The sequence below is a fragment of the Athene noctua genome, unplaced genomic scaffold (genome assembly GCF_965140245.1).
Source record: "Athene noctua unplaced genomic scaffold, bAthNoc1.hap1.1 HAP1_HAP1_scaffold_66, whole genome shotgun sequence".
NCBI classification, from domain to species: Eukaryota; Metazoa; Chordata; class Aves; order Strigiformes; family Strigidae; genus Athene; species Athene noctua.
The window spans coordinates 410,166-437,703 of NW_027437556.1; the positions used below are offsets into that span (position 1 = coordinate 410,166).

Below are 27,538 nucleotides of genomic sequence, written 5' to 3' on the forward strand. Positions count from 1 at the left end.
AGTTCTTACATTTGTGGAAGGAGTGTTTCTCCCACATTCTTCAGGTTGTTGCTCTATGAAAACCACTTAAGGTGCTATCAGGTAATTAAAAAAACCCTCCCTCTGAAATGTGTGAAGAGGTTTCTAAAGGATTTACTTTTCATATACCAAAATGAGACGTGGTTTAAACCTTTATGTAATAAGCCATGGACTATACAACCCCACAGATTATTTCAGAAAAATGTATTCCCACAATGTGGAAAACAGTGATAAAAGCATATCACCTTTTCAACAGTTTTCTTTTAAAGAAAGGTACTGAAATTATCTGGGAGATATTCAGATCTGCAGCATTCCAAAGGCAATCACAGCAGTATGCCACATATATGTACATTTCTATATATAGGACAAAACTATCAAAGCACTTAAAATTTATTAAGAAAGTATTTTAAGATCTATATAATATATGTATAAATACGCAGAAGTAACCTTTGTTGAATTACACACATATAACAACATGGAATGAAAACATCACAAAGTATGCTGAAATCAATTTTATCACTGAGCATAACTGAAGGCTGCAATTTCTTTCTTCATTTCCTATTAAGAAAAAAAGACAGTAGCAGTCAGCATGAATATATGCTTAAGAACTCTGTTTATGTCTTCATAAAAAGAATCTGTACATACATGAAAATCTTAGTAATACTTAGCAAATACACAGGGTATCACCACCACAATGTCTTTCTATACCCACTAGTAGCTTCAAACACACCCTTATGCATCCAAAACAGAGAGGAGGCTAAGGAGACTCTATGGATCTGCATCAACAGTGCTTTCAACAGTTAGAAAGAGCAGGCAGTTCCTGAAAAGCCACAGCTAAAAGCTGGAAATGTTACTTTCTGCACTCTAACAAGTAATTCCTCAGAGTCCATCTCTACATACAGCAGAGCTCGTTCCTGACTGATTTGCACAGTCACTCTGAATACGAGATATTGTTATATATGTTAAAGCTAAAGGTAGAAGCAGAAAACAAAGAAACCCAGTCACTTTTAATTTAAGCATTAAAAGTTAAGTCACAAAAGCTCACAAGCCCTGAGATAACGTAAATAAATCCCTTCTCATGCTAAACTACGTCATTCTATGGGATGAAAGACGGGCACATATTTCAGGAATGGGCTCCCTGGATCCAAGTAATCCTCACTGTTGCACAATCAGAATGGAGTGTCTGTTCTAACTCTTTACCAGGTGGGAAGAAGGGATTGAGATGACCAGGGCCAAAGAGAAGAGGCTTCCTCTTCTTTAAGGCAGACTGAGAGGCATGAAGAATTTTATCTCTCTAAGGCACAAGCATCTCGGAGACAACTGGATTCAATGATCTTGAATCTGAAGACTGAATATCCAACCTATCTAAATGGATTTGATACTGGAAATGCCAGACTGGGACCATGGGTGCCTCTGGACGGTTTCTGCTGAGTTCTGACAACTCAGAGAGCCTCTCTTACAGGAAGAGATCAGAGAATTTGACTCGGCATTAAACCAGCATAGGCAGAAAACACCCCTTATGTCAAATTAAAGATGCTTGAGTCACACTAGTTAAAAAAAGGTTAAGATGAGACTACAGGAGAGTCTCAAAGTCTTGTTATGTCTCATACTTAAATTTCTTTTCAAGAACGGAATGACTGCTATATGAAGTATCACCACCTCTGCCTATAAGGGGAGAAAGAGGAAGCAACAGGTTGAGAAAAGCACCCTCATTTCACAGCCACCCGCCCCTAAAAAGGTTCTGGAGAAGCACTACTGACAGACTGAGGTTAACTGCTTTTGAGAGGGCTGTGTGGGTGTACCCCTTGACTTCAAGCCTTTTCCTGCTGAAGCTGCCAACAATTATGCCAAATACAACAATGGTTTTGCAATACGGATAAATGTCTTCCAGACAAATGAAAAAGTCTTGTCACACAGGTAACTAGGCAGCAAAGAGTCATGCTAAGTAAGCGTGATGTCTAGAGTACATGTACATGCGTAACACACACATGCATAACAGTGATGGAAAGTGCTATAAGACAAGAAAAACGTACCTTCGCTAATTTGGTTTTGTCGTAATCTTTCCGATGTTGGTAAATGCAGTGACTAAGAACAGCATAGAGTTTTTCCAGCTGAAATATACTGAAGTTCTCAGTTGCCACAGTGACAAAATGCAACAGTTGCTGAAGAAAAAAATGGAAACAGCAAGTTGAGAATAGTGCAAGAACCTCTGCATAGGCTCTTTATGTTTTTAGAAGCTAAACAGTAACAGCACAACACAAGTGACATCCTACTTCCTTATATTGTTAAATAAAATGAGTGATGCTTCAGAGAACAGATAAAATACCTCACAAGATTTAACTGGAGAAAATGAGGTTGGTTTTTTTCACACTTCAGAAAAAAGGAAGGATTAAATTTCAGACAATACTTTATTACTGATGAATCACATCAACAATTATAACTGTGAATCAACTGCTTCCAGAACAGCAGGGAATGACACAATCCACTTTGTTGTAGGGCAGCTGCCACAGCAAAGCCACCATTGCATTTCATGAGAGAAACTGTTTCTGCAATGCAGGGCACCACACAATGGATCTTCTAGATACAGCTGTGCCAGCTGGAAACAGAAGCATCCTTAGGGGCTCACCATTACCTGAACGTGTACTGTGCCTACAGCTGCTGGCAGAACACATTGCTCAGGTGTCTGAAGCACATCAGAAAGCAAAGTCAGATCCGTTAGCTCCCGCCTTTAAACTGACGAGTGGATAAACTAGTAGAGTATCTCTGCCTGTAGCAGATGACCCATCTCTCACATAGTTGTTTCTGGTAAAGATGTGAATGTGATAATCTCTGGGAAAGCAACAGGAACAAGGGAGTGGCAGCACCTTCTTCCCCTGCTGTAGTTGTTTAGTATCTGGGTGGTGTGTGAGGCTGTGAAGATTAGCTTAACAGAGCAGCCATACCAAATGAAAGTATTACTGCCTCACAACTGCCCATCGCCAAAGTCTGGCTGCCTCACATCAGATGCATTTCATGACTGTGTCACTCCTTGCAGCTGAAACATATACAAAGGCTCTATCGTACTTACCACCTGCCAAGTGGACAATAACCCTGGAGCACATTATTAGCACCCTGACTCTATGAAAAACCTATGTGGCTCCTCTGCATACACAGGAAGACATGAACAAAACCCCCTCCCTGAAATCTGCTTCTGTAGGAAGCCAGCTTTAAAAAGTTAGTTTCACCTCTACAAATTAAGTCACAGCTTAAAAATATGACAGAACTGTGCTGACGAGCCCCTTCACCAAAGGGGATTCCTGTCTGGCCACAATTTCCCAAACAGGGGAAATATCCATGTAATATTCCCTTTCTCATCATGGCAGGTAAACAGCAGCCCTCCTCTGCATTGGCCAACTTCCAGGACTGCAACCTAGCCATTTTCTTAATTTTCCTCACTGCAATATTCCCTGAAGATCAGGTCCTTCTTCTACCCTCTCCAATTCATGTTAAGGAACCTCTTTTACTCCCTGCAGCTGGGCCCATCTTTAAGTCTTTCCCCAGTTGTAGCCTAGGATAGCAACTTCTCTCCTACAAGAGACTGGAAAATCCTTATCACACTGTAACTATGAATGCAAAATTCTAACACTGGATTTTGAAAGAATTTCAGAAAAGCAGGTATTCGTATTTTAGCCATGATGAGCTTTATGCCAGCCTGGTAACTTCAGGTTTAAAGTCATCACTTGTAGAAATAGAGGTCCTTTTCAGGTTCCTAATAAATAAAAACCTGCAAGAAACCAAACCAAAACCCCCAAATCCATCACAGAAACTGTTAGGACATCACTAACCAACAGTACCAGCAGGTTGTCAGTGGGCTATTTTAAAATTCAGCAAGTCCTCTTAAATTAAAAAATGAGGAGAGAACCCAGTTTCCTAAAATTTAGTTCACCAAAAGCAAGAACAACAGTCTACACCAGGTGTGGAAACACAACAGTCATAGCCCATTACCAGTTCAATTACTTCACAAGCTATATATCCTCCCCATATATTGTTTTAATTGCCATTGTTTAATTGGCATTTAATTGGCAACTGTACTCATAGCAACAAAACGTCCCGCTTCAGTATTAACAAAACAGAAATTAGACTTACTGTGAACTGGTAATCGACAATCGTTGGCTGTGTGGCAGTCCCCGTGGATGGCTTGACATGTATCACCTGCTGCTCTTTGACCGGAGAATATCTTTCATGAATTACAGAGCATACCCAGAAATCTGGAATGACACAAATTTCTTAAGTCAGAATTTCTGTTTATCTGGAATACAGTATCAGTGAAGTATCCTGTACCTGGAACACAGTTCTTTCTGGAATGACAGAGACAAAACTGTTACCATTTTTTCACTGATAAATGCTTGACTTTCACTTTCTTTCTGGCAAAAGTCACTGATCCATAAAAATCAGCAACTCAGACACAAAAAAAAAAGCACTACGGAAGGCAGCAGGGGAAAAAATATCGTCACATTGCCATTACAGCACTGCATGGTAAAACTTGCAAAGTAATTCAGGCTAGGAAACACATCTTACATTGCAAACTTTAGGACATATGTCTTCTATTCCACATGTGACTCTGGCTCCACACTGCTTGAAGCACAGCTTGGTGCCATTTGAAAAACACACCTCAGAATCAAAAAAACAGCAGCTGCAAAAACCCATGAGTTTGGCTAGCATAACTAAAGGAGCGGCATCATTATGCAAGAAACATTGAGTGCTGGTTCTAGGGAGATACAGCAGCAATAACAGAATGGCATTAAAGATGACCAAATCCTACTAAGTAGTGTAACCCTCTTAGGAATAAAAAGGAGCTACATGACCTGTTTGACCTTTCACTTACCATTTGAATTTCCTTCTTCCAAACATTCTGCTACTTGGCAAGCCATCACTTCACTGTTCATTCCTAGGTCTGAAGGTTCAGGAAGCACGACACTCTTCTTTTCAAAAGCAGGCATTGTGAAAAGGAAAAATGTCTCATCTTCTGCCCCAGATTTATTTTCATTCCCATTTTTCTGTCGTTCTCGAAGTACATTTTCATTTTCTTCCACAGAGTAATCCCGTGTGGGCTCAACTTCAGCGTGATCCATATTAGAAACATGTTTTTCTGGAGACTCTTCACTGCTCTCTACCTCATTTTGCTCTTCCGGAACTTTATTTTCTTTATTGAACTGAAAATTCCTCCTCTTTGCCCTGATACCCAAAGAGCCTTTGTTCTTTTTGTATTTTCTTTTTGATACACCTACAAAGGGATACCAGAAAAAGTAATCCAAAACATTACCCAAGCAGTTCGTCCTTCCAAATCCAGCATCCTCATCTTACTTGACTTACAGGGAAAATGATCAAAGAAGCTCAAGTACCAGTGTCTGTCTCCCTACATGTGTCTAGAGAAAGAGTTGCAAATTAATGAGGTCAATTTGCTATTAGATTTTTCCATTCACAAAACCATCAGCTTCAAGATTTTTTGAGCAGAAAATTCTTACTTTTGATAGGAAGTATTACTGCAAAGCAAGGTTATTAGGTGAAGTTGCTTACTGTCTTACTCCGTGAATTAATCTAGATAAACAGAAAAGCGTTTGGAGACAAGCCCTTCTTCAAATCCGTTTTAAAGCTGTAAACTTCAAAAGCTAAATGTGTGTTGGGCAGAGTTAAAGAGACAATTCTAAGGGAATATTTACTGGAGAAAACATTGTCCGTAAACACTTATGCCTCATACGCTTTCTGATTCAGTTAACCTTGTTTAAAACATAATTCGCATTCTCGCCTTCCAGAAAAAGCCACCATTCTTTGTATTCAGGGAGTACCGCTCAAAGCATATGGGTGAAGTCAATGGCAAAATTCTCAGTCATGCCAGTGAGACCCAGGAAACTTCACACTATGTCATGTGCTTTAACGGAGACACCCAAGTCCCTTTGTTCTTTCATGTCCTTTTCACAGGAAGAGTGAGGAAATCATGATCTTTCCTTTACATATCTATCATGATTGTTCCCCTATTTTTTTTCCCCTTTCCCCCTTCAATTGGAAATCACAGGAAGAGGGAGCATAGAGTTTAGCATTTCTGGGCAGGAAAGGGAAAAATGCTGTTATTATATAACTAAGAACTAGTTGATTGTTCAGCAACTGCCAGGTACAACATTTTTGGCTTCAAGAGGTAGCAATTTAGGAGCCATTACATGTCAGTTGGGCCATCAAGGCCAGTATCTTACGATGTAAACTAACCACTGTACTTGACCTTCATAACCATACTGAATGAATGATCTCTGGATTTATCTCATATTTTGAAGCAAGTTAAAAAATATGATGACTCTGGCATGAAGAACCAGGCATCACAGTAACCTGTTATGTGATAAGAACAGAGAAGGCACTGTTGACTTTAACACCGTCTCCAAGAAAGTGTGAATAAAATGCCACTTGCCTTTAGAGCAGGGTGTACTGGAATTTATCGGTGCTGCTGGCATCTTCATTTTTTCATTACACTTTGGTTCTGTTTCCTTATACCCAGGAACAGAGTTCGGCTTTGGCATTGCACAGCAGTAAGATGGAGTATATGTTGAAGAGCTACAGCCTTGCAGGAAAGAAGAGACCAAAGAATTGTGTCTTGCATTGTTGGTCACAAATACTAAGACAAGTATTAAAGTCCTTAGCGTCAAAAAACATACCTCTTTCCTTACGAGATTCTTCAATCGCCTCACAGCATTGTTCAAAATCTTTGTCCAGTTCTGCCCTCACTATGGCGTATGCAGTATCTCTCAAAGTACAAGCTCTGTGCCTAATGAGGCAACCTGAAATTTTACAGGCAGAACTGAGTATTTTCTACCAGCCAATGAAATCCTTTATTTTGACTACTTAGAAAGATTTGTTCTTGTCATAGGTAGGTTATGAAAGGTTATCTCAGTGCATATTTTCCACATATATATATATCCACATATATATATATATATCCTCACATATATATATATATTTATATATATATATATATAAAAATATATATTTATATATATATATATATAAACCAACATAAGAGTTAATTATTAAAGCAAAAGCACTAGTTACTGATCAACACTTCTATCGCCATTTCACACCCACGTAGTTCAACGCTACAACACTAGCAACCTGGCAAGAAACGCTCTCTGTGGGTGTTTAAAATGATCTAATCCCACAGATGACATCTATCAATTTATAAATTTAAAATTTTTCCAAATCCAGGATAAAAACACATCCTCACCTCCACGATCTTCAGCTGTGTTGTACTCTAAAGCATTGCTGCAGATTAGATCAATGTCTTTTAGAAAATCTTCTGCAGTCAGGTACTGGTGCAAGTCAATCTTAGAAAGAATGGTCGACAGGTCCATGGGCTGCTTAATAACTCTGGCATAATCAGATGCCTACAAATGAAATAAACATGCTCAGAGATTTAACACATTGTCTACCAAAATTAATTATTTTAATAAAGTCAAATAAAGTACTTTGTAAAAACCCCAAATATTTACGATCCATCCGAAAACACAGAAATTAACAAGTTCTTTTCTTGAAAATAGAAGGGCTACTTCAACTGGCTTTGAAGAAACAGACCAGAAGAGGGAAAGAAAGCAGCAGGGAGGTCAGAAGCCTGTGTGGGGCAGGGAAGAAAACAGACACCCAGAGTGGGATTCATTTCACTTTGCTTCAGAAAATCCCAGCCAAGAAACCTTTCTCAGTGAAGCCACCTAAGATTCTCTTTGTTGTTGGAGGCAAGGAAAAGGCTGCAGGAATTACACCATGGAAGCATCTGTCCTAGACATCTAGTTTAGAATGAGTTAACTGGACCCAGAGGTGCTGATTTCTTTTCTCAGACCATAAAAGGAGCCTAATGACTAGTTTAGGTGAGGACATCTATGTTTGCTTAGATTATTCACATCTCGGAAACTAGAAGTAAAGGGAAAAACAAGTCAGTGGATGCTTAGGGGAGCAGGACTTTGCTGAAACTCAAAGCTCTATTAAAACTACAGCTGACATGGAAGTATATGTCCCTGGCTTAGACTTATTCAATAAATTCAATGAGAAAGAGACTCAGAAGTGTATGGGAGGAAGAAGAAACCATACAGCCCTTACGGTTGATCTCATACTGAGGAGCCCCAGATGAAACGGAGAATAGAATCTTAACATTTATTTTAAAACTACTGCTTCTACTCTTGTTCTCAAAGAAACTACCAACAGTCAGTGAAAGAGCTTTAGACTTTATTGAAACAGTCCTATAGATACTGTTTCGAATAAAGAAAGAGATCTCTCTGCTTTTCAGTGCTGTAACACGCCTACACGTCAAAGCCTTTTAATGAGCAAACTGTGTTGATGTTTGGTCTAACTGGTAGTTGGACTAGATGACTGCCACAGGTCCCTTCTGACTAAAATATTCTAAAATTCTAATGGCATTTTAGAAGGAACCCAGGGCGTCCAGTGAATAGTCAAGTAACAGACACTCGAGAGCCTCAAGGAGTCAGCAAAAGCAAAATTCACTTCCTGCTTCTTGACAGACCAGAACAGTATGGTCCGAAAAACAAAGATAAACCTTCCTATAAAGAGAACACAAACACTGAGAAATAGACAGAGAGAAATGATGAATACACACGGATAAAATGGTATTAAAGGACAACAGTCATTTACCTCCCCTGGGTTAACAGGCTTTGTAAATGCTCTGAAACATCCATCAGCGGCAAGTCTGAGAGTCACATTCCGTAAGAAAACCCTAAGGTGATGCAACATCTCCTCCTTCTGCTCCTCCGGCTGTCTTATTTCTTTCTCTGTCAGCTCTTGAGGCTTAGGCGGCAGTGCTACAGGCAGTTCTTCAGGCAGTTCTTCCAGTGGCTGACAAGCTTAAATCAATCAGAAACTTCTACTCAATTTATGGTACTCAAACATAAGCATATGGAAAATTATTGATAGAAAATTACCACCACAGCAAATACTGTGTACCTATTAACTTACAGCTAGAGAAGTATATCCTCACCTGCGTTGCCCTTTGATGCAGGAAGTTTAGCAGCTTGATTTATAATTAAGTCCTCAAAAAACTTTCTTCTTTTGTCCTTATTAGGCAAGTGGAGTTGGAAAACTTCATAATCATTAATAAACAAGTCTTTTATCTAAAACATGAGGAGAAAAGATATTACAGATAGAAGGCTACACAAGTTTATATTCTCTTCCAAAAAGATGAGTACCTTTCTAAATTAGACCGAATAATCATCTAGACAAGACAAACTGTGAAAAAGTTATCTTCTTGGCCTTAAAAGGCTAGATTTTCATAGGTTAGCACGGCAGATTACGTATCTTCTCTAAGAAACTCCCCTAGAGCTCAAGCCCAGCAAAGGGACCATATGACACACTGATAAAGTGGTGACATTCACCACCTCCAAGACTGATGATTTTGCATTTACCTGCCTTGCTGCCCTTTAGTTTGAATCTTTATGGCAACTACAGAAGGAACGGGCAGGGTTCAGCAGATGAGTGAGGGCTTTTTGGTTTGGGTTTTTTGAAAATTAATTTCAGTGAGGTGTCTGAAGTTGCATACTTCCAAGTTTTACTCCCATTTTTCAATCTCTACTACCAAAAGGTATGGAAGGAATTTCAATACTTAATTTAGAAGGAATTTATTAACAGCTTAAAAACTTCTGTAGAAAGTTAAACTGTTTCAAAGCCCCTGATGATAAAACCATCTAGCTAAGCAAACACACCTCCCCCCCCCCCCCCCCCAGTAACTGAGACAAGGTAATCAGAGCAGCATATTCACATTTGGAACACCTTTCTTTAATGCACACTCTCAGATGTCTAGAAAGCCACGCATGTACTCCTACTGAATTGTGTTAAGGAATACAGGTGAAAATCTGCTACCAAGTTAGAGAAGTTGGAACGTAGCTTTCTAATTTGTAAAGCGTTCACTTACATGGAGATTGAAATTTTTATGGAGGTATTTAAATTTGAAATGACATTCTGTCATTAATGGTGTGACCACTCTATTTTTTCAGTAAAAAGATCTTTCATTTTCAGTAAAGGGTTTTCAGTAAAAATATCTTTTTCCCATTTACATGGCAAACACTGTATATTCTTGACTAAGAACATACCTAACTATCTAGAAGTCACTGGAATTATGATCTGAAGTAAATTTATACATCTGTCTAATAAGCATGAATGTGCGAGAAGGTGGAAAAGTTGGGTCAAAGTCAATCTCTTTACTCAGAAAACACTTTACACAAATGCCTTCAGCATTGTTTTATTTAAGCAAATTTTAAGAGACCTGGTTAGGGTGCCTGAGTACTAACAGTGTAAATTTGCTTAACAGGGCACAGTACTCTGGTTCTTAAAGGACTGATCAATTAACAAGAAAGTGAATAAAAAAAAAATAAGACAAATATCAACAGAAGTACCTCGTTCGGGAGATCTGCATGACACACATCAGATGTTGCAAGCAGCAAAACTGGAGCAAATGCTGGAATGTTCCGCAGTAGTGTTATAAAAGTAGCTTTCAATGTAGGTCCAACAGCCTCCCACCACCAATGGATATGTGAGATGTAAATGATACTTGGTGCTGTTCTCTGAGCTTCTCGCATCAGCTGGTAAAAGAAAAGCTTGGATGAGAAAACTAAACCATGTAGAATAGGGTAACGAGTACGTCAAACTAAGAGTCAAGCTATCTTACGAAGCCAAAACATCAAAACAAACCAGCAGAAGAACTTCTTAACAAGAAGGTAAAAGTTTCACTTTGACTCAAATATAGACATTGCTACGCAGATAGAAACAGATCTGAATTTCTGACCGATTTCAAAACTTCCTAGGCGTAAGATAACTCCTAAAGTGTTTCACAACTCAGCTGGTGTGGTGGTGTGCCCAAGACTAGCAGGAGAACAAGATAACCCTTCAGCAAGATGTACTAGTCTGGGTAAATCACTACATGACTGCAGCGACACCATTTTCAATTCAGAGTGGGCACATATTCAAGTCAGCCTGGAGCAGAGTCAGAACAACCAAAGACCTATGTGAGAAGATGAGGCCTGAGACTGTAGAAGAGGCCTGGTTACAATTCATAATTTCAAGTACATTTTGTAAGATTTGTGACCCTTCTTTAGCCTGTCTGAATAGGTCAGCCACGCACAGCCTCTCATTACCAAAGGATCCATCAGACCAGATCCCAATGCTTTGAAAGATCACAAGCCATTTCCTACAGGTAGTACCTCAACCACAAAGGAAGACATGCACCTACTGCACGAGGAGAATGGCAACAGTCCTTTCACATAGCAAATTTCTCTATGCACCCTTTGGGATTATCAGTATTCTGGGAGTGCCTGTCACAAGATGAGAAGTGCATGTGGTATATCTGGGCAGCGACTAGACATGCTGGTTATAGGACTTCAGGTGCAACCACCACATAACAAGAAAGGAATTGCTCCTCTTATACGACTAAAGAGTATCTGGCCATGTAATGTGTCTGTCCTTACTTGTACAGCTCTGAAAAGCTGCTATTAAAGGTCAGAATATTTTAATACAGTGATGTCAAACAATGAAATGGATTTCCTGCCTACAAGTAAAAAGGAAAGCAGTGCTAAATCTGCTTACATTTAATTTTTCTAGTTAAGAACCCACACCATAGTACCAATGCAAGTGTTCCATGAATCTTAATGCTTCTACTGCATATACTGCAGCAGGGCAGCTGTATGTGTATAAAAAAGAAACACTTCTTTTCCCTAAAACCTCAATTGCTTTACCAATATAAAAGGTGGCTACAGAAAGTGCACGACAAACAGTCGGGCTGATGCAGAGCTATCTCCTGGGAGCACAGAGTCTTAAGCAGCAATGAAAACAACATTCTGGATCCCACCGAGTCTGGCAGGATTCCTAGCCATAATGAGACGTTTATTAGCAGCACCTCCCATCTTCTCCAGCTGCTAACAACATCCTCACTGTTTAATTTGAAATGGAAAATATGGGCATGTACAACATCCTTAGTGTCATCCGATCTAGAAAAAAAAGCGGATTTTCAGACAAAAGTAAACCTAACAGCACATTCAAGCCAGGCCAACTCCATTAACAATGAATTTTGCTTACTTTACTGGTTTACATACAGTTCATGTATTTTAGGAGATTAAAGAGGAAACAGATACCTGTGCACATGTTTCTTCTGGAGACGTGACGCTACTAAACAAAACAGCTAGGTCTAGTGCATAAACTGGAAACTTTTCCAGGGCATGTATTACTGCAGGTGCCAAATGAGAAGCTTGCCCATATCCTGAATCTCCAGTTATTAAGAACCGTGGCCTGCAAGATGTCGGCTGATAATGAGCATTTCTAGAACAGTAAGGAGAAAGTAAGTTTGAAAAGGACGTGATGAATAGGCATACAGATGTTATTTTTTTTTTTTCCTATGCACTTTTTTCTTTTGGTAAATACTCTCCATTTTCAAGCAAATAAGAAGCTGGCCTGTGATCAGGAAGACCATCACAGCCCATTTTATTACAAACAGGTACCCTACTTCCCCTAAGAAAACCTGCCAATCCCCAGCGTGTCTGCTCTTCGTTGGGCTCAGTTAAGTACCAGCTCTTCAATTCCACAGGGGGACTGTCCAGCTCAATACACACATGACAACTCATCAGTAACCTGATATGGGGGAAAACAACTCTCAGCACACACTAGTCTGGATCTCTTCACCACCCATACGCACCAGTTTAAGTAACTGTGAGATCTCTACACCTGTCAAGTTTAGCTGAAATTTGGCCATAGTTACTGGAGATTGTGGGAAGGAAGGGGCAGAACCATATTTTTAGAAAAAAAAATAACATGGGCACTGAAACACATTAGCTGTTATCTCAAGTGCACAGTTGGATCGGTTAAATTACAGCGGTATACTGAAGACGTAGAAGATTTAGATTTGTTTTATTCAGCCACTCTAATTGTTTCACTTTGAATTGTGCATTCGTTTCTCAGTCATGTTGCTTTACTCCCACAAAACACATTTGTGAAAAGCATTTGATTTTTCCACCCCAATACTGTTGTACTTTTACTGGGTGAAGTCCAAGATCCTAGAGACCTAACCAAGCTCAGCAAGTCCAAAGATTTTCTGGACAGCACAGTGACAGAAAGTGAGAAAAATAACTGACACTACAGGGATGACAGGAATCTCTTTTTTCAACTGTTGGCTTATACGACTTCCACAGTAAAATGTCAAAAGATTAACATTAATTTAGTAGGTGAAAGTTACAAAATGCAGACATCATTTATGTTTTTCTCACAGTGTTTTAACGAGCCCTTTCTCAATTTTGTTTCTGCTACATAATTTGCTACTGGTTTAACGCTCCTGGAAGGTAGAAGGTCAAAAGATGGCTACACAAATCCATAGGAGTTTTTTAGCTAGAAGGACAGACAGCACATTTCTCTGGTCTTGAGTCTTTCAAGGAATACCATGGGTTAAATCATGTTCTAATAGTCTGTAGACCACTGACTTGGGAAAAGAGGGCCGGGCCGTTCAGTTTAATGGGTTATGATCATGTACTCCGTTATAACATTAGTAACCAGCTGGACCTTCACCCTTACGTCTTGCAAAGACTGATCACACCCCACCCCCCCCCCCCGCTTTACTCCTTCATCTACCACCCTTCACATCAAAACTCTTTACAGACCCAGCCATCTTCAAAACATAAACATAAAGGGGATAAACATTTACCTGCTGAAAGTGAGGAGGCTTTCCTTTTGTCTATCAGGCATATTATGAGTTGGCTCATCTTCAAAGATTGATGGTAATTCCTCATCGCTGTCAATCACATCATCTCTTAAAATATTATTTAAACTGTCTGAAAGATAAGTTTGTTAACTTTCCTCAATAGTCCATCTCTCAATATCACATTAATCCATTAATCAAGCTTCTAACTCAGTGTTGGAAACCACTTGTATTTGAGGGCACATGCTGAAAGCTATTTTCTGGAGTTCATTCTACCACAGATCTGAGACTGCACAAGTCTCTACAAAGCTGTCCTACATCCCGTGATTTGCGTAAGCTATTATCCCTCTGTTGGTGAAAACTTGGAGGTTTTTTTCCTTAGAATAAAGACGATTAGGAACAACTTCTGTAGTTCCCAGACACGTGAAAAACCCAATAAGGCTACTTCTTTCTGGAGGAGGTTCCCCCACTGGATGTGGAGCAATTAATGCGATTCATGCAATTAGTGCATGAATGCGATGGCCACAGACTTCAATTTGTCTCGGACTAGTAAGTCAGAATATAATAACCTACTAAATACGGCTCCTTGCCGATCACTGAAGGAGGAGATAAGGTAAAGCGGGCAGCAGAGAGAGAATGCCATTACCAATCCCCGAGCCTCTCTGCTTTGATTTGGCTGGTGGAGTTTTGCCTCTGTTTTTCCCCAATGCAAATACATCTCCCAGACCTACTGGGAGCAATATTGGTGGAATATTCTCCAGGAATGAGCATAACAACTAACTATTCACAAATTTCCATTAATCAGGAGTGGAGTGAGTCGATACATTTACTTGCTCACACCAACTGACAGACTAAACCTGATCAGGGCTGATACAGTCAGGAGCATGAGGTGACATATGCTATGCAAGCCAAGCCCCGAAGTATCCACTCCTAGAACATTCTGATCTCACGTGCAAGTGTACAGTGTGATCCACAAACATTTCAATTCAGAGACTATGGTTAAAAGTCATGACACCTAAACCAGTATTTAGCTTAAACCCCTTGTCTTGTGGTCCTGACAGTCTTCAGACAGGAATTAGAAGCATTCATGTAAAAATACCCTTGTCTCCCCATTTACACATTTATTTTGAAAGAGGTGCCCCATACATTAAACTTTAGATCCATCTCTAGAAATTACAAATACCGTGTTAGCTACTGTCAGAAACAGGGTGCTCTAGCAGAGAACACACAGCGCTCTATTCCAAACGACAAGTCATTCACAGCTCTCATGCAGCACTGTGCACATGCATATTATCACATTCTACTATCGTTACAGCTGAGAGGTTTGCCTATGTTGACTGCACAAACCAGAACTTTTGCCCTGGCAGAATTTTAAAGTGGATGTTCTTGCTGTACCTTGCTGTTGGTTCTCCTTTAGTGCAGTCTCTGCATGGGGAAATACTTTCTGTAAGGCTTGTAAAATTTCTGCTAGGGTGTTTTCAAGCAGTGGTTTTGAAATAGGGGGTAGCGGTTGCCCAGGTGAAGTCACAGCCCTCCGTGAAGATGGAACAATCTTCTTCATAGCCACGACAAAATCCTTTGCTGTTATTTTAATAGAATTGGTATCTAACTGCAGTTTCTCATCACTTTTGTATATCTGAGGATAGCAGCGACGCAAAGCACAGAGGGCAGTTTCAGCACATAACGATTTAATATCAGCACCACAGTATCCTAATAAACAAAACAAGAATCACGTTAGGTCAGTTTCAGGCGACACAGAAGTAAAGGCCAAGGTTTCTAAAGTGCAACCCTGAAAGACTCTGCATACAGCCCAACATTAACTGGTTAAGAGAGAATTTAGAGTGACTGCACTGCGGAGAAATTTTGTTATGTGGTTTGCAGCTTGATATCCTGCACTTATGAAGCAGCATCACAGTCAAAACTTTGCTCCCAAGGAAGATGCCCAAACCCCGTTCAACATTCTGACAGACAAAATAAAATCAAAAGAAAAGAAGCATCTGACATTGTTGTTATTTGCTCCCAAGACGTGCCAGTTGCCTCACCGCCTCACTCTGCAGGCAAGGCACAAGAGCTGGGGTAGAGCCTGACACAAGCCCAGATTCCTTGGGGCTCAGTCACATACAGTAACTCACTTAGTTTTCAAACTTACCAACACATTTTTCAGCTAGGTCTTCAAGAAACCTGTCCGATGGCTTAGGGTTCCAGCCTTGCGTGTGAATCTTTATAATCTCTTTTCTAGACTGGAAACAGAATGGTTGCCTTTTAGTTTGTCCCAGGTTTTTTCTTAAAAAAACCCTCAAAACCACAGAACAAAACCCCAAAAAACCTCACAATAATACAAATAATTCTCTTCTCTACTAAACTTCTAAGAATTTTAAAGTTCAGTTAATATGCTCTCTGCTTTTTCAAGCACAATATTTAATCATTCTCAACTTGTTACATTAAACTCTTCCTGGGGGTCTGCAGTGAAATCTAATGCATTTATAGCTTCCATAAAAAGTAAGTTTCCACAAGTAGAAGACCTAATGGTCCTAAGGAAGAACCTCTAGTGAAAAAATAACTAAATTATTTGCAAACAGAGATTTTTGACCAAAGAAAATTCTCTCAAATTCAGCAAAACTTCATGGTGACAGTCTCATTAGTTCATCAAATTTGCTTTTCTGCAGATGCATTCAAGGAAAACAGTCCTAGCACAACATTTCAAATTGCTACAATTGTAACAAAGAATAATAATTATGACTCAAACTACTGTCACTGATCCAGAAAGTGTCAAATGTTGCCTATCCTCATCTCCAATTAGCAAGACTTTCATTTAAGTATTTCCTGGTACATAGATTAATTAGGGCAGATTTCTAGATTTCCACAGTAGGGAGTAGCATATTTGATCTGTTTCATGGTGCCCCCTCTCCTGTTGCTGAGAGCAGGTAAAAACTGGAGACACATGTTTGTTTTAAATACACTGTTTAGTGCACTTTCACCAGCCTTCAATCCAGTAAGTGTTTTATCCTTTTTCCAAAAAGCACTAATAAAAGAAAAAGAAGTGTCAGTGACAGCCAGAGGGAAAACACAAAACCAGCCTTCCAGTTTTGCACGCTGTCGTCACCCTTTCAATATGTTTTGGTTGCTATAATATTGTAATTAAATAATTATAATAGAATTAGAATGATATTATTATTATTTGGTTGCTATAATACTTTCATTGCTTAGCTATCACCGTTGAGCTAGAAGCTTCCCAAGCCCTCCACCTGTGCAGCGTCCTTCACCCCTTTGTCCAAATCCCTGTTAATAAGTACCTCTCCCAGGATACCCAGCCTGGGAACAATCCAACACAGAAGAGCTGCTACCCCTTCACAAACCAAGAGCAAGAACAATTCAGGGTGAAAGTGCCCAAGTGAATTAAATAAGTAAGCAAGCATGAACTGCTTTGGCAACAGGAAATTTTCATTCACTCCTGCACCCTGGTTAAGGTTTTTGTTATCAAAAATGAAATTCTTGTGTGCACACCATTTCTTTCATTTCCAAGATGAGATAGCAGTAATTTGTAGCCAATTCATACATTCAATCTTTCTTAAACATTTGATAGAAGCATCCCATTTTCTTGGCTGGTCACAGTGAAACCAGAACTAATTACAGAACTTAATCATAAATATTCAAGTATCAGATCTGCCCTCCACAGTACAAGACAGTCTCTCCAGATATCCCTCTTTCGTCCACGTTGTACAAAACCAGTTTTGATTTTAACTGCTCAGTGATACTGCATTGTTACATGGTTTTGTTATAAAGATGGACTCTGCTACATTAGCATTAAGACAGTTTAAGTTCTTACCTCTTTATTTGGCAAGCTGAAGAGGAGCTCTCGATCAAAGCGTCCCGGTCTTCGTAAAGCGGGATCTACGGCATCCAGTCTGTTGGTGGCTCCGATTACCACAACCTCTCCTCTGCTGTTTAAGCCATCCATGAGTGCCAGAAGTGTTGAAACAAGAGAGCTAACAGGAAGATATAATTTTAATTCACTGGTTTAGTAAATTCTGTTATGTTTTACATGGCCTTCTCCAACGATCACCCCAAAAGGATAAGCTTTTAGTTGATTTTTAACAGATTAGTGACTCATTTGAAGACATACAAAAAATAGATAAGGTAACACAAGCCTTGTGCTGATCTCAAGCTTAGTGAATTGTTTCCAACTATTGTTTAAAAATCAACGGAAATTTAGTAGCACTGTATTACTAGTTTTCAGGATAAATGAATGTGTCACAAAGTTAAATAGGTTGTGATCTTCTTTTCACAAAGATCGAGCAGTTTCTACGTAGGTACAAAAAATGTACTACCTGTAAACTTGGTCTTGCTTACTGGACCTCACAGGAGCAAGACCATCTATCTCATCAAAGAAAATAATTGAAGGTCGCATCCGGTAGGCCTGGAATGAAAACACAGGAATGCTGACAGAAGTAAACCAGCACTATTTTAAAGAGAAAATGCATGAAAAACGTTATGGTTGGAAGGTCACTAGAACTAGATCTTCAGACTAGCATCAGGGATCTCTACTAATTGAGCAAATGGAGTAAGTGCCATGAGTAACAGAAGACAGCAGCCTATGTCAGCCCCCCTGAGACTGGGTGATAGGAAACAAATCATACCAGTACTTTTTACAGCTCTTTGGCAACCACTGAGAACAGAGCCGGGACTTAATTCAATTACAGGTTCTGGAAGCAAGCTTCCATTATCAATTTGAATGACCGTGCTTTTAGCCTGTATCTTTCTCCCTCTGATCTAAAGCCACCATATCATAAGGAGGTGAAAGTCCCCCTGTGCTCTGCACTGGTGAGGCCACACCTGGAGTGTTGTGTCCAGTTTTGGGCACCTCAATACGAGAGAGACAGCGAGGTGCTGGAGCAAGTGCAGAGGAGGGCAATGAGGGTGGTGAAGGGCCTGGAGAATAAATCCTGTGTGGAGAGACTGAGGGAGCTGGGACTGTTCAGTCTGAGGAAGAGAAGGCTGAGGGGAGACCTCATCACTCTCTACAGCTCCCTGAAAGGACATTGTAGAGAGGTTGGTGCTGGTCTCTTCTCACAGGTGACACAACAAGGGGGAACGGCTTTAAACTCCAATGGGGGAAGTTTAGACTGGACATTAGGAAAAAAATTTTCACAGAAAGAGTGGTCAGACAATGGAATAGGCTGCCCAGGGAGGTGGTGGAGTCACCATCCCTGGATATGTTTAAGGGTTGTTTAGATGAGATGTTGGGGGATATGGTGTAGGAGAGAACTTCGTGGAGCAGGGCTGATGGTTGGACTCGATGATCCCAAGGGTCTTTTCCAACCTGAATGATTCTGTTCTATGATTCATATCTCTTGCCTCTTGAAACCCTTTTTGTGGCTGGTTTTTTTTTTGGGGGGGGGGAAAGTTTGGTGGTGCGTTTTTGTTTTATTTTGTGGCAGAGGGTGGGCGTTTGCTTTGAGAGGTTTTCTTGTTTATTAATCTTTCACAGTACACCTCAAGATTTCAAGCCCCTAAAAAAACCCACTGAAAAAGGAAACACGGGCAATCCCATTTTAGTGGAAGGAACTGACAAAACACAAAAAAGAGTGAACTGTTCTTAAAAATACTCACCACAGAAAATTACAGTTACAGCTCAGAACACATAGCACATTTCAACCTTACCTGATCAAATAACATACGAAGCTCTCGTTCAGATTCACCCACCCATTTACTCAGGCAGTCAGCACCTTTTTTCATGAAAAAGGCTATTCTCCTGCCACCTTGGCTACATTCATTAGCAAGTGCACGAGCCACCAGTGTCTTGCCAGTCCCTGGCGGACCATAGAATAGGCAGCCTCTGCAATTACAAAAAAAAAAAAAAAGATTTAAGAAAAAAAACATTACAACCCCCATCCCTAAAACGCACAACTCTTCTCTCCTAAATAAAAGATTTCATCTATACAACAGCAGTAACAGCTGAAGTGTGAGAAAAGACAAATTGGATGGAAGTTTTGTGTTCCTGCACAATTCAACAAGGCAGCAAACAAAATGAACAAAGAATATAACACAGATGTACAAAACCCTGAGAAAAGATCCACAAGGACACTTCCAAAACTGATGACAAACCAACAGGGGTGGTTACAGCACGGGGGAACCAAACAAGAACAAACTTCAGTGAAGGATGAGACGGGGCTCTAACATGAATCACCAGTTCAGTTTTTAGTGATGCACTGCATATTCATTCTTGTTTTCACAAGAATCAAGATTTGGTAGTAAAGCATTTCATTCTCCTTCAAAAAGCTTTAAGTTACTGGATTTGGACTCCCAGACCATCCATTGCTGATGATAAATGAGGAGGAACTCTAAAGCTGGGAGGATATTCTGCATTTCCAGATAAACATACTCTTCATCTAAAAAAACTAATACACTGCTCTTTCAAGAGAATTCCAATGAAGAAAGAAGCAAAACACTGAGAGATTTTATTTTGATTATTTGCAATAGTTTTAAGTTCCTGAAAGCAAAGAATTTAAAGTCATATTTCAATGTCCGTGATCGAGTTTTGCTGACGAAGAGCATATAAAGCTAACAACTAGATCTCTAATAATTTCATCTCATAATGCAGAACTAATTTAGCTGTATAAGAAGTGGACACATTCTTATTTTAGCCCGAACACAAACACACACTGCAAGGTTCTAGTTGCAAGTCTTATCAATTGTAAAATTGCTACTTGAGCACTTGAAAAAAAAAAAACCACACAACCAAAGAGTCAGTGGGAGAGACAAGTGGACGACTTCCAAGCAACACACATGACTACCAATAATTAACTCCTCCTTGCTTGTAAACTAATTAAGCTGACTTGTACATAGCACTCAAAAACAACATAACGCCACCTTTTAAAGGCAAGACACCTTTAAAGTGTATTCTCACCAAAAACTAAATCTTTGAGCCCACACGTATTCTGGATTCTATCCATTTTCAAGAAATTACTTTTTGCTACTGCTAAAATCCTCATCAACATCACTGAAAATTTTGAAGCATGTAAATATATTGATACCTCAGTCAAATATTCTACGGAAAACAAGTGAATTATAGTTTCAAGCAATGTCTGTTACCTTGGCGGTTGAATTTTCAATCCCTGAAAGACTTCTGGGTAAAGCAGTGGAAAAATGACCATCTCCTTTAAAGCTGCAATGTGGTCAGAAAGACCACCCACACCATCAAATCGTACCTAAAAATAAATTCAGTAGAACACATTTTTGCATGTTAAAGAAAGCTGCACCCACAATAAGGTTCCATCAGAAATCACATGTCAGCACAAATGTAACATTCTGGGCAGTTTCAAATTGCTCGAGAAAAACCGTTAACCAAGGTAGCTGTAGACAGCACGTTATTGAAAGCTTTTATAAGCCCTGTAAACAATTCACTGACACAATGAACTAAAAATACTTACCAGACCATCTGTTTGCATTGGATCACCATCAGACAGACCTGTTCCAATCTTCATTCGATCCTTGTGAATTCTCTTCAACATATCTTTCCCAAAGTTTAGTGGAAGACACCTGTTTTGAATTAAGGAGAAAGAGAAAGGCGCTTTCTAACTTACGATGCAGCTAGAAGATTTTTGCTTTTACAATGATGGGAAGCGAATGCACAAAAACCTCACGAATTACCAGAAACTTCCTAAATAGTTAAATGTTCCTTCAAATGGGTTTACATTTAATATCCATAAGTAAATAAAGGAAAATGGTCACTCCAGACATTAAAGCATTAATTATTTTAACAACTCTTAGCACTTACGAATATCCACGCCAGTATGAATGCAAGAAACAGCTATGCTGTACGTGGAGACCATGAACTGACCTTGACTCGTGTGATGGAAGAACCCCCTAAAATACACTGACATCTTTTAAAGATTTTACATTCAAAAAGTTACAGCCCAAGGGGATACTTATTTCAGTGTGGATTAACATGATGAAGGCTGTCCACCAGTGCTGGGACTTGCTGAGGACTTTACGATATATGTGCCAGAAGACACACAGGTCTGAAAGACATCAGGCTGAAAACTTATCTGTTAAACCGTCATTAAAATAGTTCTTCTAGAGCATTTGTTATGTAAGAAAACCTCAGTCATTTCCTCTATTTATAACTTTTTTTTTTTTTTTTACAGTGGTTTTCTTTCTGAATAAACCTCTGTAAAGCACAGTAATTAAAACATGATATAAGTGTTCCTCCCACCATTCCCACCTAGAGATCAAATTGCTTCTTAAAAATCAATTCTAAAAATCCAGTTTTAGAGAGTCCAGTTACAGTTGTCACTATCAACAGATGTGATTAGATATTGCGACAGTTTAGAAAGTGCACAAGAGGAAGAGGATAACATTTCACAGTTAGGCAGATGCAAACTCCTCCCAGATTCTCCAATTTCATTAACCTTCTTAAATCTCTGTTATGGGTGTTCTTCCTATGGCTCTCAAACTGCTCTTCATCTTCAGATGACGATGAGGATGAGGAATCACTGTCGTGGACTGCCTGTCTCCGTCTGCATACATTGAAACAAGCAAGTAACCAAACTGAAGTACGCACTAAGTCATATTGAAATCTAAGTGAATTCTATCGCAGAATTTACTTTGAGATCTATTAAGTTTCCAGATCGTTTCACTCTTATGAATGAATCTGATTTCAAGTTACATTACATGACTTTCCTTGTGACAGCAAAATTTAGTTTTTCTTTGGAAGGTAAAATGTTTAACCAGTTCACAAAATTTCATAAACAGATTACTCATTTTGTCCAATCTTTCTCACACACACAAACAGAACCTCACTTAGCATTATGTATCCACTCTGGGAAACATAATCCTTTTTAACTTATTTAAAAATTTGTCTTCAAAACCCCTTCCTTCCATAACTGTCTGCTTTCAAGGATGCAAAACAAAGCGCTTCCTATCTAGCAAGAGACCCCATTCTCCATGCTCTAACCGGTTACAGGATCCAAAATCCCTTTGTCATTACTATTGCAATTTATAAACTCATTTAGCACTTTTCCTGTTTAAGAACAGTTTCTTACGGAAAAATTAACTGATTCCAGAGAGGAATCAGTATTTGAGTGATCAACAAAAAATTAAAACTTCCATACAGGTTCTCCCTCTATTATCATCAATTTTAAGAAAATAATTTGTATCCCTCAAGATTAAATAGTCTATGATTTTCAGACAGATATGCTGGCTTCAATTCCACAATAAAAGAATCTCAGTTCCACAATCTCTGCCACAACCTCCATAATCACCTTATCAGTGATAAGGTAGCATCAGTAAAAAGGCAGTAAAAATCCCTTTTTAAAAAATCTAATGGCTAATAAAAAGTATAGCCTCCCCCCCAACATTCGTTGTCTTTATACCCTCAGACCACATCGATAATCCTACTATTAACTTGTAATTACCACCAATACAGAAACCCTTGAAAGCTTCATTCAATAATGTGACTGACGGCACTATTGATAAAGAAGAACTATCACTATTCTATAGAAGAACTATACACCAACCTCTTATTTCTTCTGGAAGACCCTTGTGACTGGCCTGAAAAATACATCTTACGCTCTTCCGGTTCTGTTGAAAGCAAAGAATTTAGAACAATGTTACAGACAAGTTTAAGAGAAAGCAGGATAGTGAAGGAGGCAGAAAACATGATGTGTTTCACCCATCTCTAATTTCAGAAGAAGTTGCAAGTGATTTGGGAAGGGGATTTCATTTTTTGTAAATCAGTGCACAGTATAAATGAAAAAACACATACCTGCTTTTTAAGGAGAACTGAAGAACACAAGGGGAAGATTATCAAGTGTGTTTAATTACTGTTCTTCGAAGGATATGTAGGTAATTTTTTTACCAAAAATCAACAGTAAGTATGACAAATGGCAAAGAAAGATCATGTGCACAGGATACATGTATTTAATAAAATTTACTTGCAGAATGAAGGTAAGAAATGTAAATAGGAGTGTGTGTATATATATTTTCATTCCACAAAACCTCACTCATACGCAAGAAATTAGTCTGAAGAGGAACTATGCATATAACGTACTTGCCATCGGAGCTTGATAGCGCTGAACAGTTTTCCTCTGTCGAAAGTTGTAACGCTTTTGAGTGTCTTCACCATCACCTTTCGCGTCGCTTTCTTCCGATAAAACTACTGTACATTGATTGACAGAACATTAAATGGGTTTTAAGTACTGTTGCAAATTAGATTAAAAAATGCACTACACAGATGCCTAACAGGTTCTACTATTATGTTAATGTTAAGGACACAATAGATCTGAAAACCTGCAACACCTTAAGGCCAGTTTATGCAAAACACGTGCCAGAAATCAGAAAACACAGAGGAGCATGAAAACAGATATTGTTTTGCCCTTGCACCAATGGCTGGGTGACTTCTAATCAGTCTTAACACCAACAGTTCTGTCATCTCAATTAGCTAAGATGCAGCTCCTATGAAAACCACTATTTCAGAAAGTCTTGTTCTTTTGAGAAAGTGTTTCAAGGAAATGTTTTTAATACTCTACAGTGGTAAGAGTAAGCATGTTGTAATCTAGCTCCAAATGCTGCCTCTGCCACAGATTACATGAGCAACAATGGGCAATGGACAATGGTTTGAATTTCCCCAATCAGAAAACAATGTTGAAGGCATACAGTTCATGCCACTAGCTTCTGGAAAGTAACAAAGTTTTTTTCATGAAAGATGGTAAGAGTGCAAAAAAGCAGTATCATTATCTAGCAGGTTCTTAACATTCATAACAACCTCTCACATTCATAGCTGTACACCATGTGAGGAATGGACACACTCTGTTTACCTACCCGCTCGCTACAGGTAAGTGAATTTCATTCCTTGGAAAGAACTACCCTTTTTTTTTCTTCCCAAAAGGTTGCACTGCTTTCTGAATGCAAGGTAATACACAAGATATATAGACAGCACATGGAAAACTGAAAAAATGTTTTGGTATCACTACCATTCCCAGCCACTGATACTCCAATACTCCTCTTAAAGGCATGAATTTCTCTGTTTTTCTGCTTCTCTAGTCCTTCCCCTTGCTCCACTCATCTTCTTTACACCAGCACTGAAATATTTGCCCCACTCCTTCCTGGCATGCTTTTCCTTATAGAATTACATTTTAGATTTTTCCTAAATTAAAATTCCAGAGTTTGCACTTTGATCCCAAACTAATTGCCTCACTCTTACTTCCCATTCCACATACTACCTACAAGGACAAGTCTTTCCTGCCCAACTGCCTGAGATCCACACACCTGAACCAAGCCATACGGTTCCTCCCTCTAGAATGCCCATGCCTTCTATTAAAGCTGCTCTTACTAAAGTCGTGAGTTGATATTCTCCTAACTCCTAATCTCCAAATGATGAGTCCCCTGTCCTTCTCCCTCTCCAGTCAAACGGCCTTGGCATACCTAATGTTTCTTTTTGTTCGTGCCTTGTCCTACCTTGGTTTCTTTAGGTCAGCCTCTCACCAGACCACTCCTATGGCTCCAAGTGTTCTCTCACTGCTCTACATGAAGGTCTGATCGGGAGCCACAGGCTAGGTCAGATCTAATCATAGGCCTAACGACAGGCCACGGACTGTTCTCAGGCCTGTTCGTGATTAGGAACAAGATCACCCCAGGGCTCAATGACACCTGGACATTTACCTTGAACCTTTCTGTAAGGTTCTATTGCCAGTGTAAGGTTCTATCGCCAGGTCTCACACAGTCTGTGTAACATGTACAAGATACTGCCCTCACTGGTTATTGCACAAATCATCTCTTATTCAAGTTCTGATGGTCAGAGAGGTGATCAGGTGCAGGGCACCATCAGTCAAGTGTGCTGACCAGCAAACTGTTGACATGTCACCAGCCCTTTTTATCCTCTTGCCCCTCTACTTTCCCACTCTTGTTCCTCCTGAAATTATCCCAACCCCTCCCTTGTTCTGCCTTTGGTTCCTGCCCTAAAGATCCCATAATAAGTCCTGTGCAAACTGCTCTTCCCCTGCATCCTACAATATGTCCCACCTCTAGGCAGTAATCCCTTAGGCCAAAATGTCATTTGGAGAGCTGCTCCCAACGACTCATCCAGATGGGTTTCACACCTGCACACTGGGGCTGATGGCTCTGCTGGGACAGCCCCAAGAGGGGCCCAGACAAGGGAGCTGCTCCTTCTTGATTTGGGTCCCTGCCTCTCACTGTGCACCCCTGTGCTCCTCTGGGCTCGTGCATATAGGACTTGGATGGGCTGATGGCCCTGGGATGGCCCTGGCAGTAGCCCAGCAGGGTATTATTTGGACTCTCCCTCCTGCCACTGTCCCTCTGAGCTCCCTTGTGGGTGTGCAGAGATCTATCACAAAATCTAACACTGACGGGCTCAACTACTGCCACATTCTCTTCTGTTCTTAAGTACAGTCTCACCCCCTCCTTTTCCACCCAGAAAACTCCTGCAAGGGCCATTGCACTGACTGCCTTCATCACAACTATCACTCTCCTTAAAACCTTAAAGTCTTCCCCTCCTCACTTCAAACATAAAGTTAAGATGGCCTTTTACAATTTAACCTTATTCCTCATGGTATTTCCATGAGTACCAGGATGACAGCTCCTAACTAACTGCCCAGACAGCAGCTTCCACTGACTACTGATAAACACAAAAAGGAACACGTCTATCTTCTCCCCTGCTGATCTTCACACTTGGGAGGAGCTTTCCATACACATCTGGCAGCCCACCTGACTTCCACAAAATGCTCTCGCTGTGCTGTTCAAAACCATGAAAACTGTCGTGCTTGTGCTGTAGCAAGATCGTTCTTTCTCATTCGGAGCAACACCGTTCAGTTCTTTGTATTCCCACCTGTCCACAGCCATCTCTTGCCTTTTATCTTGCAAGCATTTTGCAAAAGCAATGATTTTTTTCTTTTTTTTTTTTTTTTTTTTTTTCTCTGAATACCTGATCTGAGAACACTACGCTACAGCCCTAGAGTCCAAGACTATGGCTCGTAATGTCAACAACAATACAGAATGTTTCAAGAGGTAACAAACACCCAGTAGTTCAGCTCATCTCAATTGTTTAAGACAAGGCTTTTGGCTAGAGCACAGTAAAGAAAATCTAAAACAGAACTAACCTACAATGTCATTTGGCTTATCATCTATTTCTTTGCCACCTGTTCGGATTTCTTCCTCTCCTTGGGAGTAAATATCAAGATTTCCCTAATTAAAAGAAACAAGAAAGATCAGTCACAAATATGCAGAAAACCTAACACGGGCATATTTGGAGCCTCTATATTAACACTATCGAGGTACTCCATATACACAAAAGATGAAATTTAAGTACAAGAAGAGAGAATAGGAACATCATTCTGGCACTCACGATTTCAGGACAAGAATTTCTGCTCTGAAATAGGACTTAGGACACGTGATAGTTAAATACTTCTCCAGATACAAAACCAAAGTGTATCAATCAGTCACAGATTAATAATCCAAGAGTGTGGCAGAACACAAGAAAAAGCATCTCCCAGCAGACAAAAAAAAATCATACAGGCATTTCAGAGATGATATACAAAGTACTAGGGACAATTATGGTTTCATTAGGAAAAAAAAAAAAAAAAAAAAGGATTTCAGATCTAAATAAAACAGTACAAAAGTAGGCTATGAATATGTTTAAGAAATGAAGTGCCTGTCATTCAAAAGGACAGCAAGAACTTAATTTAACAGAGCAAAAATAAGACATAGAAAATATGATTGCTGTGTATAATTTTAACAGAAGTTCCTCTAGGGACAGAGGAGTACTTCAGCTCCCAGGCAAGTCTGGCACAAGAACAAACATAGCTGAAG

The 27,538-nt window shown here is 39.6% G+C and overlaps 1 protein-coding gene across 1 annotated transcript; it reads right to left on the minus strand.

Annotated features, from left to right (window-relative positions):
* Positions 1-534: 534 nt before the first annotated feature.
* Positions 535-26,572, minus strand: LOC141955004 (ATPase family AAA domain-containing protein 2-like). The gene is made up of 23 exons (XM_074895077.1): positions 26,422-26,572; positions 23,766-23,873; positions 23,233-23,296; positions 22,126-22,233; positions 21,145-21,253; positions 20,807-20,922; positions 19,376-19,550; positions 18,043-18,131; positions 17,541-17,700; positions 15,864-15,954; positions 15,110-15,424; positions 13,721-13,847; positions 12,165-12,348; positions 10,434-10,619; positions 9,023-9,155; positions 8,680-8,888; positions 7,265-7,424; positions 6,699-6,821; positions 6,455-6,604; positions 4,883-5,281; positions 4,144-4,265; positions 2,052-2,180; positions 535-576 (listed from the first exon to the last, which is right to left on the minus strand). The coding sequence occupies exons 1-23, from the start codon at positions 26,570-26,572 to the stop codon at positions 535-537; spliced, it is 3,450 nt and encodes a 1,149-aa protein (XP_074751178.1).
* Positions 26,573-27,538: the final 966 nt, after the last annotated feature.

What these genes read in the sequence shown, in the direction of transcription:
- LOC141955004 (XM_074895077.1), bottom strand. Translation starts at nt 26,572, where the DNA reads ATGGCTGTGGACAGGTGGGAATACAAAGAACTGAACGGTGTTGCTCCG. An exon ending in TCAGCTTGCCAAATAAAGAG is followed by an intron (nt 15,955 to 17,540) that starts GTAAGAACTTAA and finishes TTCTGTTTCCAG; the next exon opens with TCTAGAAAAGAGATTATAAA. An exon ending in ATGCAGATCTCCCGAACGAG is followed by an intron (nt 9,156 to 10,433) that starts GTACTTCTGTTG and finishes CTCATGTTTTAG; the next exon opens with ATAAAAGACTTGTTTATTAA.